Raw genomic sequence first — 16652 nt, forward strand, 5'->3', positions numbered from 1 at the left:
CTTGGAGATCATGAACCACCAGCTCCCAACGACCTGTCTCAATGTGGTCATCTGTGGGGTTGAGCTGCATCAGGAATAGCGGATAGCATTTCAGCTTCCTTATCAAGTCCAAACCTGCAAAACTGCACAGACACAGCTTGACAGTGGCACCCTAAACTTAAAGTTATTTCAGATCGACCGCAAACTACCATGGTTACTTGCTCAGTTTAAAGCAGCTATAAATAACTGGATTTTGATTAACAAAAATAAAAATTCGATGTTTTTATTCGCACATTTGTCATAAAGGCATAATTTGGTATCGCTGTACACTATCATGTAAAAATAATGTAAGGTATTTTCGTGCAGGAATCAGAAAAGTCTCCTGCTTTTATTGTAGTCGGCCAGCCACTTGGAGGAATGCTTCTTTCTTGTGTCAGCCCTTATACTTCTCAGGGATACCTCCTCCAATCTCGTTAGGTAAGCAGGAAGGGGAAAGTGCGCGAGGGAATGAGGCCACGTGTACTTTTCCTTAAAGAGGATGCTATGATACGGAGAGCGAAGCGTGCGTCAAAAGGGAGCCTTGGGGGGCGGGGGGGGGGGATGCATTAGTGTTTGAAACTTGATGTGTAAGATTGTCTAATTTTCGTTGATCAGCGTTGTCAGCATCGTCTTGTGTCAGTGTATCTAAACGGTCATCTTTGTTTTCTTACTGAGGGCACGGAGCTCCTGTGCTACTCATACTGTCTTTGTCACTCTTTTCAGTAGTTTTATGGCTGCTAAGGAGTCTCTAAATATTGGCTTCTGCTATAGACCCTATTTTATTTCTGGCCTTCCTAGCATCTTGGATTGCATAATGTTCCATAACATGCGGATACGGATGATCTGCTATGTATTCATGATGTACAGTCTTGGTCAAAAGTCTTAAGGCCACATTGTTGACCTGCAGTGAAATGGATGTCCCTAAAATGCTCCGTGTAGCGGATGATTCAAAACACAAGTCAAGCATGAAGCTTCTCTACTGCCATAAGAGACCTTCTACGAGCATTTCAAAGCCATTCGGTCTTTAATAGTGCCGTAATGGCTCTGTTATATGGCTGAAGCGAAAAGCCTCTGGCCTTAAGACTTTTGACCAAGACTGTACGTTTAGCTCGCTGTGTGTCGGAGTAGTGGCTGCTGTTCTACCACCCTTTTCTATAAACGACGCGTCCGTATATGCAATATATGTTCGCGGGCATACATAAACCAGAGGTCTAGGTCTCGGGTTCTCTTTACGAAGAAGTTTAGTCATCTTATGTGTTGTAAAAGTCGTGAATTTCCATGGAAGGTTGTCAGCCATTCTAGGTATTTACACTGCTCCCGCACTGTATTTTAAGCCGAGTAGACGTGCGAAAGCATGTGTTCATTCCTCGTCCCTTCTTTCTGGTATCTGCATGTCTACGCAATCACGTTTCTCGCTTTTAATCGTCCTCTCCCCACTTGGCTGCAGGTGGCGCAACGCTCCTTCGAACTTTCCCGAGCTTACCCGAGTTATTCCGATCGCACAAGACAAGATACTTGCTCGGTATTGGTACGGCTGGAGTAGTGCTTTCGCACTAAAAGTTTCCTTCGCCAGGCGCATAGCAACGACGGAATAATATACGTCCTCGCTTGTCGATCTGTTCCGAATAGAGTATAAAGCGAGCACAGATTGCAAAGGTACTACGCGATCGCACATAAGTATGGGTTTTTGCGGGTCTTTTGTTATAGGGAACCCAAGCTGGAGCATGGAGACAGCCCTCGCTCCTCCCCTGGCCATGAGCCGTGAACTATCGGGGCGCCGCCGGAGCAGCCGTTCTGCTAGCTTCACGTGCATATGCGATGGGCGAGTTGCGCGAGGCGGTATTTTCTCAATGGCCGAAGCGGTCCCGGCGAAGCAGAGCAAAGATATACTTCACTGTTGTGTAGTACTGTTGGGTCGTGGGCTGCCTCAACAGTACACAGAACACAAAATAAACGAGATACACAGCGGTGCAAGAAAGAACGGCGACAAGGGTGGATCACCGTAGTAAGAAGAGTCAAGTATTTCCTGCAGATTTTTATCTCGCTTTCTGCTCCGGCTGTTGTAATATTTTGGTTTCCTTCGTCTCTACCAAATCAGCGAGTAAGCAAAGAAGGGCGTGCTCGTGACGACAACGCTGAATACTACTCGCATTCACTGCAGGAGTCTTGTAAATGTCCTGTTACGATTAGGCGACGAGAACAGCATCGCATATTGATGCCACATATTTTGTTAAACGAAACCGTGACTACTACATCTTGTTCTTATTAAGCAAAAAACTTGCCAAGGCGGTGTTATAGATAGGATGGCAAGTTGGCCTAGTGGGGTCACACTCGTTTCGAACGGTCAGCAAAGTGCGAATAAGGACAGCGGAGAGGGACAGCGCTTGTAGTGTGTACTCTACTCTTCGTCATTCGTAGACTGCCCCAGAACCAGCTGTATTGTCCCTTCAAAATGAGAGGTTTAATAAGCGTGGGACGTTGTCAGAAGCTCAGCCGCATGCAGTTTACGTGTTGAAAACGCTGTTTAATCGCGTCAAACCAGAATCGCCTGCAAATCGAACGAAGTATGACTTTTTTGCTCAGTTGCATTATTTTTACACTGTTATTGCGGTATTAGCCTGTACATAACGCTTACATGTTACTAGATTCTTTCAAACTTGCTCTTCGGATGTCGCAAGAGCGATACAACAGCGCATCTGGGGTGATTCGGATCCGCACCATTCGCTCGGAACACCATCTTCGTGCCACATATTTTATGAGGGTAAAAAATTCTCACAGAAGTGAAGTGCAAGCATCGTTAAAGAAATTGTATAAATAAGAGAGGAGTAGTCCCCATGGTTTCGTAGAGATTAAAGCCCTTCTGTCTGATGACCCAGAGAGTTGGTTATGTCCCATCGCAGGGAGCACGCATGTTTCACACTTTACCAAGCTCTTCAGTCGATAAGCACGCTTGGCCGTGCAAAACTTTTTTTCCTCGCCTCTGTCCCAGGCAGCACAACAACATTGGCCGAACGTCGCGCAAGTGTTGGCAAAACTTGGCACGAACATCGGTCCTACACTGGCATTTGGGCCGAGCGCTGCCACTTTACACATTGGCCTTACTTTCATGCCAGTTTTGGGCCAACGCTCGGCCGATCAAGCAGCCAACGCAGTCCCGATGTTCGTTCTGCAGCATGGACCAGCAAAGGTCTCATACTGGCATCCAACTTTCAAACATTGGTAGCCAACTTTCAAACATTGGTAGCCAGCTTTCGAATAATGGTTTCCAGCTTTCGAATATTGGCATCCAGCTTTCGAATAATGGCATCCAGCTTTCGAACGCTGGCACATGCAATTAACCCACTCGCCAATGACCGGCACTGTGGATGGATGTACATACATACCATTCTACCTAGCAAATATTCATAAATGAGGTTGCGAAAGAATTCCAGAAAAAAGACCCGTTTATTGCTTTGAGTTACAAGAATCACGCTTCTAGCGCACACAGGATGGTTTGCGCTACCACCAGCCACAGTGGCGAGTAAAGAAAAGGGGCCCAAGCATGGTGGCAGAGGCTGTGGGAAAACAATTTATTTTCAAATTTGGTGCGTGCCGATCAGGTTGGACAAAGCATCTCGGCAAGCTGCTACGGCACGGCTAAGGCATCCATAAAGCGCTCAACGGAGCTGTCCTCCAGTGAACTGATCAGTCATATCCAAAGTAATCGTTGCACTCCACTTGCAAGGGGACTGCTGGACTGCATTCAAAGAAATTCCTCGTCCAGTTCTTGCACGATGGCCTCACGAAGCGCCAAGCCTGCAAAGAGATGCATGATGTCATATTAAGTTGAATTATGGCCATCACAGAACAAAAACAAAAATGATTAAATAACACCGAATTTTGTGAAACACAGTCATCGTGAAGACACTAGCAACATATTTTACAGGATAATTTTTAATTTATTCTTAAGAACCAGCACCACATTAGTTGCACAAAGTGGAATTTAATTTACTAAACTTCCCTTATACCAAATGGTTTAATTTAGTTTAATGCGTCGTGTCGCACTCCCAGTAAATATATTCAATGCGAGATAAGCAATTAATGTGATATTGAAAACATATTAGTGTATTCAAGGAGAGGGCTGAGTCGGGCTGGTTGGTTCATGTTGAATGGTACGGCAAAACAGCGCTGACGGACGGGACGGAAGAAGATGAGACAAACACATGCGCTGACTAACAACCAAATGGTTTATTGCGAAAGAGGGGTGCAATATAAAGCATAGAAGGGAAAACTGCGGTGTAAACATGACAAGGCATACATTCGGGATATCATCAATGATTAAGAAAAGCGATCTCCTGTGGGAATAGAGCCACCGATGGTTGGCTTACACATGAGTTGCCTAATGTGTGAATGTGAAAGGCCTCCGATATCAGGCGTGAGGTGTGATCTCTATACTTGGCGAAGATAGTGGTTTGGTCTAAAAACGCCTCACATTTGTCGCAATCTGCGAAATGAATGACCATGTTATTTCGGCGTGACTTGTTTTCTATGTCTTTCGCGTGTTCGCGTAGCCGATCATTGACGCACCGTCCGGTCTCCCCGATGTAAAATCGGCCGCATGACAGTGGAACCTTGTAGATCACACCACAGCAACAGTTGACAAATTTGTTTCTGTGTTTCTTCTAACATGCCTTCTTTACATTTTCCTGATTCACTCTCTTGCACAGGCCTCCCAACTTGTTCCTGGCAGAGAAAAGGAGCTTCACGCCGGCTTTGTTCACAATCTTTTTCAGGTTGTGCGATACTTGATGAACATACGGAATACATGTTATGTTCTTGCTGTCCAGTTTGCGCTTCTCCTTGTGAATTCTGTGCTTAGATCACGTGCGCATAAAACCCAAGCCAGCTTTGACACGCAGGTTACTAGGCTTACCGCTGCAGGCTACCCGACGAAGGTCTTATCTGGCATAGCAGAGTCGATATTAAAAGAATGCAGAATTCACAAGGAGAAGCGCAAACTGGACAGCAAGAACATAACATGTATTCCGTATGTTCATCAAGTATCGCACAACCTGAAAAAGATTGTGAACAAAGCCGGCGTGAAGCTCCTTTTCTCTGCCAGGAACAAGTTGGGAGGCCTGTGCAAGAGAGTGAATCAGGAAAATGTAAAGAAGGCATGTCAGAAGAAACACAGAAACAAATTTGTCAACTGTTGCTTTGGTGTGATCTACAAGGTTCCACTGTCATGCGGCCGATTTTACATCGGATCGGCTACGCGAACACGCGAAAGACATAGAAAACAAGTCACGCCGAAATAACATGGTCATTCATTTCGCAGATTGCGACAAATGTGAGGCGTTTTTAGACCAAACCACTATCTTCGCCAAGTATAGAGATCACACCTCACGCCTGATATCGGAGGCCTTTCACATTCACACATTAGGCAACTCATGTGTAAGCCAACCATCGGTGGCTCTATTCCCACAGGAGATCGCTTTTCTTAATCATTGATGATATCCCGAATGTATGCCTTGTCATGTTTACACCGCAGTTTTCCCTTCTATGCTTTATATTGCACCCCTCTTTCGCAATAAACCATTTGGTTGTTAGTCAGCGCATGTGTTTGTCTCATCTTCTTCCGTCCCGTCCGTCAGCGCTGTTTTGCCGTACCATTCATATTAGTGTATTATTTTGTTTTAATATAACGTATCTCTAAATTGCGAGGTAATTTTTTATTCCAGTAAACATGCACAGGTTGTAGCGTCTCTTCCACATGGACGTCAAAACAACATTTTTGATTAGTTTTATTTAATGGGTTTAAAAATGCGCCTTGCGATTTTTGACGAAATACGCTGAACGCAAGGAACTCAGGGCACCTTTGTTTTACCTTAGTTGCTTCGCATGCTTGCTATAGTTGGATTCGAAACTGCAACTTGAAAACCACACAAAAATACTAGTCTTATAGTCCAGAGTAATGCCCTTTTTCATTGCGAGAGAACTTGGGCAAAAGCTTTAACCAGTAATTGCGGATTTTATATTGAGTCTGCAAGAGTAGAAGGCAAAAAGAAACACTACTGAAGTATTACACATATCCTTACCAACTAGTCTGCAGTGGAAAATTAATTAAGCGGTTCTGATTTCCGTCGTGCATAAGCGGTAAAGGACATATTCCCGAATGCATCCTATCTCAAGTCATATGAGTTCAAACCCGCTGTTAGCCAAAGTAGTGAATCTTTAGTGAGTTCATCTCACCAAAGACGAAAAATTAAATTCTCACCATTCGGCCACAATTCCACTGCGCACGACGTCAAGCAAGCCATTTCGCAATGAGAGTGGGTACACAGAAGTCGTCCTCGTGCTTTTTGGCTCGCTCTCTTCTCCTGCCTAAAAAATAAAGGCGCATGTAGTCAAAGCAACATTTACTACAAAAACCACTTTAACTTCCAGACGTATATCAAGGTAAAAGAGTGTTAGTACTTACAAAAGATCTTGCAGGCGGTACGAACAGCGTCGGAGCTCTCCTAATATATGAGTGGCTTTTCGCGTGCAAAGACTATGAACGGTGCTAGCTCGAGTGTGCCTGCATTTTCGTCGCGTTGGTTGTGCACGTGGTTGAGCTCCGCCGTGCAGTCAAGAATGTCTTATTGTGATGAGTCGCGCGGTTCCAAGACGAGCAGTGGAGACGATGGTGTGTGTGTGGGGGGGGGGGGGGGGGGGGGGGAGGGGGGGGTTGGCTGGAGGGGAGATAGTAATTTTCCTTTACACAGGTTTTGTGGTTCCGAGAAAAGTCCTCGAGCTGAAAGGTGGAGACAGGGAGGTGGAGGAACAGCGAAGCGCGAAGCTGCATGCGAGGGAAAACAGGTTTGAGAAAGTGACAACCAAAAAGAAAAAATAGCGCTTCGCGGGGTGGGGGGTTAGCCCGCTCCCTGGAAAAGGAGAACAGGTGGGGAGATATTGGACTTGAAGACTTGAAAGAGGGAGGGAAAGAGGCCAAAACACGTGAAAATGGGTTGGAATTTTTGGAGAATGAGTCACATGGCCACAGGCAGTACAGAAAGCAATATCTACAAGAGAGAAGTGGATGGGAATCACGGAAGCGTCAAAGTATTGCTACAAAGCTGCAGCAAAAGCCTGAAAATTTTGAAGTGAAAAACTTGGAGCTTCAAGATGCATTTCGCCAAAACGACTTCAGACACTCGCGTATTTTGTGGGGCCGTATGATGTGGCTTCTGTTAGCTCAAGATAGCTTAAAATGTTACCACATAACAAAAATATAAAGCAAAAAAAAATATCCAAGCAGAATGCGCGCTCTTTCATAGTTTAATGTACCGTACATGCGCCAAACAAGCTAGGTTAACATTGTCAGTCCATTTATTCAGTGGTCGTCGAAGAATCCTCAAATTGCTTGTTGGGGTGGAAGTTTCGGGCAAAAAAAGCAAAAACAAGCAAAGGCATGTTGAATTCTGGTTCGCAACTACTTTCGATGGTTTTCATCAATAAAGGTGATGTTCGAAATAAAAAAAAACCTGCGAGTAAATATGCAAAGACGTGAGCAAGAGCTATATAGCCCCCAATTCAAATTACGCAACAGAAGAATAAAATGGTCAAAAACAACAATTTCCAACACAACGATTTGCAGAAAAGGAAGGGAATAGCAAATCAGAAAACACGGGAAAGGCGCGATCACAGGGCAAGACGTAGGGAAGCGTAGGAATCGCTTAGCACGTGTCCGCGTGCGTTTATGAAGCACCCGCCTAATATTTCACGAGCGCAACGCATAATTCGAAATTACGAGGCGACTGCTTCGTTTCTGGACGTTGCCAAAACAGAGCACAATTTCGGTTTAGCGAATGCACCTGCGCTAATCTATTACGTTTGTATCGCGATCTCCCTGAAGCAGACACCAGCTGCGTACTGCGGCAGTGAATTCCTAGAGAATAAAAAAAAGTGATTTTTTTATTCCAAAAATTTATTCAAATGAAACTTATTTGATTTTTGTTGAAGGCACCTGTTGACAATTTTTGTTGAAGGCGTGTCGGTGTAATCAGAACGTTAATTCTGATCAACAGGACTTCGATCGCAATTCTCCTAAACGTATTATTGCTGCTCACTGCGCAACCAGAGTGCAGCTTTTCCAACGGAATCATGGGTAGCTTTGCTCACAAACTGCAAAAGTGTTCGGTTAAAATATAATAATAAATAAAACCAAATCTTTGAACTCGCATGTTTTAGCGCGTTCGAAAATTATGAACTGCCGATATGGTACTCGACAATAAAAATAATTTTGAACCCATTTTAATGGATGACACAATGTTTACCAACGTTTGCCAGTATACTTTGAACACTGGATAAGCGGTGGCAATCCTAGGCCAATATAGCCAGCTCCCGGAAATGGCATAGCCAATTCTGGCAAAGAGTGGAACAACACTGGCTAACATGGCCCATGATAGCCAGGATTCGATGATGGCACAGCCAGCAATGGCAAACAGTGGGGCAATCCTGGCTAACCTTGCCCATGATAGCCAGGATCTAATTATGGCTCAGCCAATACTGGTAAAGCGTTGGACAACCAGGGCCATTGTTGGATGTGCTAAGGAGTGGCACAACCAATATCGGATGCTCACTGGCAACTCTGGGCCTAGTTAGGGCCACGCTTTGCCAGTGGATTTCCAATATTGGCCCGCTGCCGTGTGCTACCTGGGGTGTTCTTCCCCGAATGTACACAATCTGGTTTAGCAAGGCCGTCATTTTATTTGTATAAGTATACTTACCACTCCTATCTGCAACGCCTCAACGGCCCTCATAGTAACGAAATAAATAAATAAATAAATAAATAAATAAATAAATAAATAAATAAATAAATAAATAAATAAATATTTCGGTTAAGGCAGAGGTTTATTCGGGTTTAACATCCCACAGCGACACAAGCTATGAGGGACGCCGTCGAGCAGGGCTCGGGAAATTTCGACCGAATACGGCAAACAACTACTATAATCAACAAGTGTGCCGCTTCATTTCACGGCGCTGATAGTAGTTTCAATATTTCAGAAATATAAGTAAATAGAGGATATACCTGGAGGTACGCACCGTGCACAATATTATCGTTCATTTCAAAAAAGCACTTCGCGGTCAAACGTAACCCGTCGTCGTCAAACGTCTGCTTGACAGAGTAGACGTGATCAAAATGTTTCTCTCGTTTAATCACGTTGGCTTTGCGCAAGTGCGCGCGAACCTTGCCGATCTCCTCGTAGCCATGATGCAGGCGACACATTGCGACACGTTAGCTCAAGCCCGTACTGTCGTCTACACACGTGTCTGAGCACCCTTATTACACGCTGTGTTGTGCATTTATGACAATCCGCTCTGCCTGCCCACACTGATAAGGCTTTCAAACACATGAGGAGCTAAACTCGACTATGGGAATGTGCTCTCATGATGAGGTCTTGTTTCGAGCCCTTTGTTCATTCGTGAAGGACGCAGATGTTCTCGCAGTGCGCCGCTCAAGCGCTCTAGATAGATGTGTGGACGGCTGTGCACGGGCAAGGAAGCAAGCGAGAATATTGCGGCGAAAGCAACGAGTGCAGCATCAACCACTCAGTTTGTAGTTTTCTTCCACAGATGGCGTGAAATCAGGGGCAGCGGCGCCTCCCGGCTATGTTTTGGATGCGTATTCTTTGAATTGTAGCTCGTGGCTTCACGAAGGTTTGGGCTCTCTACTGGAAATCCGGGCAGTGGTCCAAGGCCCCCAGGCTGCAATGGACATGTAGCGTCAGGACTAATGCGTGGCTGGGACATCGCGTGAAAGCGTATTCCGTTCTGCTGCGGTGCATCAATTCGTCATATCACCTACGAAATGCTTTTAAATACACTTTTATGTGCGATCAAGGTTTAATGCTAGAAAGAATAGCTGAACCGACCCGCCACTCTTTATTTCGTAAAATGAGGTTGAAGACTGCTCAGAAAGGCCCCACTGTGCTTTCAAGTGCAGGAGCGATAGACAGCGCACTGAGGGAACGGCGCGGCTTGCGGGTAGCGGGTGAACTGCATGAAGGGGCAGCCCAGCTCCTTCCGAGGTTTGCTTCGCGATATCCCGTCGTCATTCCAGTCTTTGCCGCAGGACTGGCAATCGTCGTCGTTTTCGTCGTAGCACGTCTTGAAGAGCAGCACGGCTGCACTTAGGCAACGCCCCGAGGTGTCGTAAATCTTGTACACCACGCGGTTTTTCTCAGATGGGATAGCTGCAAGAGTAAAAACCCGTGTGCTTCATTTTCCGATTTGCACAATGCGACTACCCTAAGACACACACAAAAAAGCCGAAAATGCGTTATCCGCTTTCTGTTGCCTGACAGGTGCACGGCGTTAGGATTTTGTACTCTAAAGGTTAGACTGCACGGAAGGAGCAGTACAAAAGAAAAAACACGTGAGCGGCTTCTTCCTCGATTGAAGGGTATAGCCTCCTATTTCACTCCCAACCGGTCCAAACCAGAATCGTAATCCTAATATTCAAGATTTAAACTGCTAAAAGCAGTTGTAGGTATAAGCAAGAGTTTCATTCGGCACGTTTTGTTCCCTGTTTATCGTACACCCCATCAAGTCGCAAATTCTACCCAAAGCTGGAAGGTGACGTTGCATAAGTCATTGGCCGACCGAAGTAGGCTTCTAGACTGTAGCGCGATGTCTAAGCACGGAGGCATTACTGTAATAAAATGTATCATGGAGGCGAGGAAGGAATATAAATGCAGTATTATCAATATAAAATTGTCATTTTGTTCTGTTACTCATTTTTTGGTCCGCCTCAGCTACCGACACATTTCAACAATAGCGTCACTCGGGCGCCACTTGAGCTAAGTGCAGAAAGCGGAAACGATAAAATTAGATGGAATTGGAAGAGGATGGTTGCATTGTCACGGTACTTATCAGTTGGTGGTTAGCTAAGTTCGTCTTTCTGCAGCATTAATCAAGAACGCTCTTATGTTGTGTGCACGCTGATGAAGCTTGAAAGCTTGAAAGAGAGAGGGCAAGCAGATGGTTTTTTGGCACTCAGAAAGGGAACAAATAAGGGGAAAGCATGAGGGTGTTTGCCAACGTTTTGTCAAGAGGTCTTGTTTTCGCCTGGGCAACTAGCATTCGTTATAGACGTGATTTAAACGAGATCTTCACTCCTAGGAGGAAGGCCCGGTGAAAGGGAGGAGGGCGTGAAGTGGGAAGGATGTCAGGATGGGGGGAGTGAACTTTGTCCAGGCATGGTGACTGCTAAAGAGGATTAGCCGGCTGCCCTGCAAAACCATGAAAAGAAAAAGACCAACTCAGCAGGAAGGAATCCGGAGATGTGGAGCGGGGAGCAATAGCGAACGTAGGTTTGAAAAGCTGTGTGTCTAGACCGTGGACACTATTGCACATCGTGCAATTTGCACGCCCTCCATCCCAACACTCTTCTCCCTTTCCGCCCTCCTCCCCCTCACCGGGCCTTCCTCCTCGCAGTGAAGACCTTGTTTATATCACGCCAATAACGAACGCTTGGTCCAGACGAAGACCAGTCCCCTTGTCGAAACGTTGGCAAGCACCCTCAGGCTTTCCCTTCATTTGTTCATTTTTTGAGTTGTAAATTAGGTGAGTTACACATCAGCAGGTAGATTACACAATAATTTACGGTTTCGTAAGTTACGGTTTCGTAAGACGAAGACAAGTCCCCTTGTCTTAACGTTGGCTCAAGCAACCTGAGGTTTTCCCCTCCCTTGTTCATTTTGTGATCGCCAAGGACCATCTACCACACCCTCTCTCTACCATGGTTTCGTATTAAGGCAGATAGGTCATAAAAATTATGCAGAACCTTTTGTTTTAAGCTTTCATGAATATCACGTCAGTACCAGCACTTTTACAAAGCAGCTTGGCTGATACACCGTGAAGCTCTGTCGTACCTTCTTCAGGATAATCTTTTAAAACTATATTATCAATAAAAAGATGGCATCGATCATGCCATTTACTGCAAACTACATACATTTCTCAAAAAGAAACAGGAAAAATTTGCTTTCGCACACCTGCGTTTAAATTGTCTTTTTTTCCTCAGAAAATAGGTGAATAGAAAAGCCTCCGAAATCCAATAGTCACTAAAAGTAGCAAACAAGTACTTTCCGACAACTCTTAAAACATATCTGCATGCCCTATCTTGTTTGTAATTGCAGAATGTGCAATAGCTCGGTTACTTTTTTCGTTTTTTTCGTCCGTTTATATATGGCTCTTCACGTTGCGCATATTAAATATTTTCACGCTTGTGCACACATATCACGTGTTCTTGCGGCAATGCTTCTTCGTGCCCATGCCCATGTTCACTATGCGTACGCGCTACAGTGCCTTTAGAATGAATTTTCACGTCTAGACCGCAGACACCGTTGCCCATCAGCCAATTTGTACATACTGAAAAATAAAATAAAAAAGTGTTCTCATAGTTTAAAAGGGCTTTTTTTTTCGGCGAAGTGATTCTTACAGAGCCACTATTCTCCTCGGTTAGGACAAAAACGAGTATTGCGCGTGCTTGCGGCAGAGCTTGCGTGGGCTTCGGACTGGCATAGTTTTTCGTGCTTTTACTCGACAAGGAAAGAAAGAAAACTCCCACGAGTCCCATATCTCATAAATAATACAATCATAGAAATTTACTTACTTAACTTCGCGTAATAGGCGTTGCCGTCATATGGTGGCAGTACAATTTCCAAATTTATACGGCTGTCTGGAAAGTGAAACACATAATTCTTTCAAAGAAATATCACGATGAAGTATCTTTCGTGTGTGTAGCTATTCAGGAGCTACTGCTCCATTTTTTCGTTGTTTACCAATTTTTCGCTCTATCTTTCTCACGACTAGTTGAACAGTTCTACTTAGTTATACTAGAGTGGGCTGGCGATGGGAAGTTATCCCGCATTTTCCAAGAATACCTTAGTGTGCTAAATTGTTTTGATTGTTTTGTGTGACACAATTGGCAAAAGATCAGTATATCTGCCGCTGTCCCCAAAGTATTTGCGAAGTAGAAAACTTGCTTCTGTATCTAAGCACCATTAGTAAGCTGTGCTACAGTGCGCAACAGCTAAGCCCCCCAAAGCCATATCCGTTCTTGATTCGCCCTATGGTGCCCAGCCACCTAACTGCACCTGTACCAATAAGGTCGCATTAGAAGGGGACTGAGGAGAGGAAGAAATATGTAAAGAAAACTGCACCAATAGGTAGCAACTTGGCCCATAAGCGCGGCTGCTCATTGTGGGCATTTTGCATCTCGTAAGCGAGGTTAAGCTTATAGTAGACGAATTACGTGAGTGCCGAAATTTTGATTGCAGTTTTATATCAATAATTAAGGTGTTCAATAATCTGTAAGAAATGAAATTGCTTTCCTGCTATTTCATTCTTAATTCCATGTTAAAAAGATAGCAGTTGCGAGCCACAACTCAAGAAGTACATGCATACCCTTTGCCATTCCTAAACTACTCTAGTTAACTAATCTCTTAAATTCATCAGCGATTGCAATGAATTTTTTTATATTTTGCATTTATTCTGCACCACATTAGGAGCCATACAAAAATGCAACCAAACTGTAAAAAGGCACAACTTTTCAGAGAGGTATTTCATACTATATTGTTTCATTTCAGATATAACAGTCGCACGTAAATTAATATCTTAGTTGGTGTTGCGATACATTATTGCCAGCTACATAATCACAAGAGGAAAAAGCTCTTAGGATGCATTAAACGAGCTTACCTCTGCCCACTACTCTTCCAACATCCGCTGACGGGTCGTACTCATGCGTGAAGTTGTCGCTACAAGACACCAACGTTCACATCTTAGTTAAATCATGCAGCCGTGGTGTCTTATTACAAAGCACACTGTAGATTAAGTTGAAACATGAATTCTATGAAAATTGTGCACATTATCTGACCTAATACTGCTTAGCATTTGCATGGAACGACGTGCCCAAAAGAACCGGCACACCTGCCAGAACCCTATCTCTTTTTCGTGCGGTGTGAGCACGATAAACGGCTTCTGGAATGCGTCAGTGGTTATGGCGTACAATTAGTAATTTTCAAAACTGAATCGAATACGACTAGTGTAGCTTTTCTATCGAATCGAATAAGAATAGTGTCGTTAAAGGGCAAACGCAATACGGCATTAGTATATTTACGACAGTAAGCTACTTTTGCGATTTTTCGTACAAAATGAAGAAAAGCGAGAAACAGAGTAGCACTAATGGGTCCGTCGGTGTTGTTGCTATTTCCTTGTGTAGTTATAGCTACAGTTGTCAAAATTGTTTCAGCTCTCAAAATACCAGTCAGAATAGCTACGCTATGACCTTCATGTCACGCTTACGGGACAATTACCGCTTGCTGCTGGTAAAGGCAGCGTATAAACGAGCACCATTCCTCAGTAGTCGAGGGGTTCAGAAATTCTTGGTGGGTCAAGGCTTCTGTGATCAGATATCAAGGACGGTTTTTCAGACCTGCTCGAACCCTCCCGCATCACCCAATCATTATTGGAACTGCACTGTCGCGGCACGGAACCCTGCATCATTCGTAGGTCGAATGCAGCAGCATGCTTTGTGGCATCGGAGTGGGCCCTGTTTTTGAAATTAATATTGAAAAAAACTCTAGCGAGCCTTATTCGAGCTTCTTGAGTATTATTCGAAAAGTTGAAGGTATGTTAGAATCATTTGGAATAGTTTTGAACATGCACTGTTTGATTTAGTCAGAGAATCGAATATAAGTAAATTTTAGAATACTCGACAAACCCTAAATAAATGCTATGGCCGTCACAACGCCCAGTTTTCGTGTGGGTGCTGCCAGGCGCGGCAGTAGACGGCATAATCTGCTGTTTGCGGTTTTGTATTTATTGCCGTGTGCAAGCCCCGTTTCGGATCTCTTACTATTATTAATTGTTACCCAATAACGCCTCCCTTTCTTTCGCTGAAATAAAGTTGGCCCCACTGCAGTGATTCAGCATTGTCATGACAATGCTTCCGCAGTCTTGCCCAGTTCAGTACAATGGCGGTAACATGTTCTCTTAGTTGTAGGCTTTTTATTTCTATAATTACTTTTTCTCCTGCAATTTTTCTCGCATTTTTCATAAACATAAGTGCAGTTGTTAGTGAGAAATTCTGGAAAAACGCAATTTTTAAATCAAAAGTTGTTCATTAACACAATATCTTCGCTTATCATAAGACTGCGCAGTAACATTCAATACATGACCGGAGCCTCCTCGGGACGTTTGTAGTTTTTTTTTTTTCTAGTGATTGTCAATAACGCGCCCCATAAGTTTTCTGGGGCAGACTTACCTATTGGTGCATCAAAATTATTGAAAAAAAATCGAACGCCATTAATTTTTTATGACCTTTTAACTACTTGCTGCCAGCACAGGAAAAACTTAATTTGTAAGGATTTGCTACGCATGTCGAAGGGTTAGACCATTGCCATCAATACGTTCGGAACGGTATCTCACAATATTCCATAGTTGACTCATAATTAAGAGTGAGGTCCGATAGAGCTGGACTAGCTTTTGCTGGTTAGAATCTAAGCTTGTACTCACGTCCTGTAGCTGTCAAGTTTACCGCGTGTTTCATACCACGTGGTGTCTTTGACCTTGTTGTTCCTGGGCTTGGTACCATCCAATAGGCTGGCCAAATTAACGGCGTTTTCCGCATCAACTGTGGATCCCGTCGCATAGCACTCGTATATCATTAAGGGCCGTCTCTGAATCAGCTGCAGTAGACGGGTGGGATTTCATGCTCACCACAGTTATTTATTCAAATAAATAAATAAGTAGAAAGAAAGAGAAAAGAGAAGGAAGGAAGGAAGGGCGAAAGAAAGAGAGAAAGGAAGAAAGAAAGAAAGAAAGAAAGAAAGAGAGAAAGGAAGAAAGAAAGAAAGAAAGAAAGAAAGAAGGAAGGAAAGAAAGAAAAAGAGAAAGGAAGAAGAAAGGAAGAAAGAAAGAAAGAAAGAAAGAAGGAAAGAAAGAAAGAAAGAAAGAAAGAAAGAAAGAAAGAAAGAAAGAAAGAAAGAAAGAAAGAAAGAAAGAAAGAAAGAAAGAAAGAAAGAAAGAAAGAAAGAAAGAAAGCTTAAATTTCATTTCATTTATAGCTATGCACCATCTAGCCCAAACAGAAGTTTTGTTAAAGAAAGAAAGAAGGAAAGAAAGAAAGAGAGAAAGCAAGAAGGAAGGAAAGAAAGAAAGGAAGAAAGAAAGGAAGGAAGAAAGAAAGAGAGAAAGGAAGAAAGAAAGAAAGGAAGAAGGAAAGAAAGAAAGGAGGAAAGAAAGAAAGAAGGAAAGAGAGAAAGGAAGAAGGAAGGAAAGAAAGAAAGGAAGAAAGAAAGAAAGAAAGAAGGGGAGAAAGGAAGAAAGAAAGAAAGGAAGAAAGAAAGAAAGAAAGGAGGAAAGAAAGGAAGAAGGAAAGAGAGAAAGGAAGAAGGAAAGAAAGAAAGAAAGAGAGAAAGGAAGAAATAAAGAAAAAAGGAAAGAAGGAAAGAAAGAAAGAAACAAAGAAGGAGAGAAAGGAAGAAAGGAAGAAAGAAAAAGGAAAGAAGGAAAGAAAGAAGAAAAGAAAGAAGGAAAGAAGGAAAGAAAGAAGGAAAGAAAGAAAGAAGGAAGGAAAGAAAGGAAGAAAGAAGGAAAGAAAGGAAGAA

The 16652-nt window shown here is 43.6% G+C and overlaps 1 protein-coding gene across 1 annotated transcript; it reads right to left on the reverse strand.

The window, feature by feature from the left end:
- Positions 1-9975: 9975 nt before the first annotated feature.
- LOC149340081 (uncharacterized) lies at positions 9976-15722 on the reverse strand. Its single transcript, XM_089551047.1, has 4 exons — positions 15559-15722; positions 13741-13799; positions 12656-12721; positions 9976-10235 (listed from the first exon to the last, which is right to left on the reverse strand). Exons 1-4 carry the CDS (start codon positions 15708-15710, stop codon positions 9976-9978), a joined length of 537 nt encoding a protein of 178 aa, XP_089407173.1. The 5' UTR covers positions 15711-15722.
- Between the last annotated feature and the right edge of the window lie 930 nt (positions 15723-16652).

The sequence above is a fragment of the Amblyomma mixtum genome, chromosome 6, assembly GCF_055824585.1.
Source record: "Amblyomma mixtum isolate Tamu chromosome 6, ASM5582458v1, whole genome shotgun sequence".
Taxonomy (NCBI): Eukaryota; Metazoa; Arthropoda; class Arachnida; order Ixodida; family Ixodidae; genus Amblyomma; species Amblyomma mixtum.

Excerpts from the sequence above, each read along its gene's own strand:
- LOC149340081 (XM_089551047.1), bottom strand. The coding sequence starts at position 15,710 with ATGATATACGAGTGCTATGCGACGGGATCCACAGTTGATGCGGAAAAC. Across the intron at positions 12,722-13,740 it reads TGGAAGAGTAGTGGGCAGAG|ACAGCCGTATAAATTTGGAA; the intron begins GTAAGCTCGTTT and ends TTCACTTTCCAG. Across the intron at positions 10,236-12,655 it reads CGCCTATTACGCGAAGTTAA|CTATCCCATCTGAGAAAAAC; the intron begins GTAAGTAAATTT and ends TTACTCTTGCAG.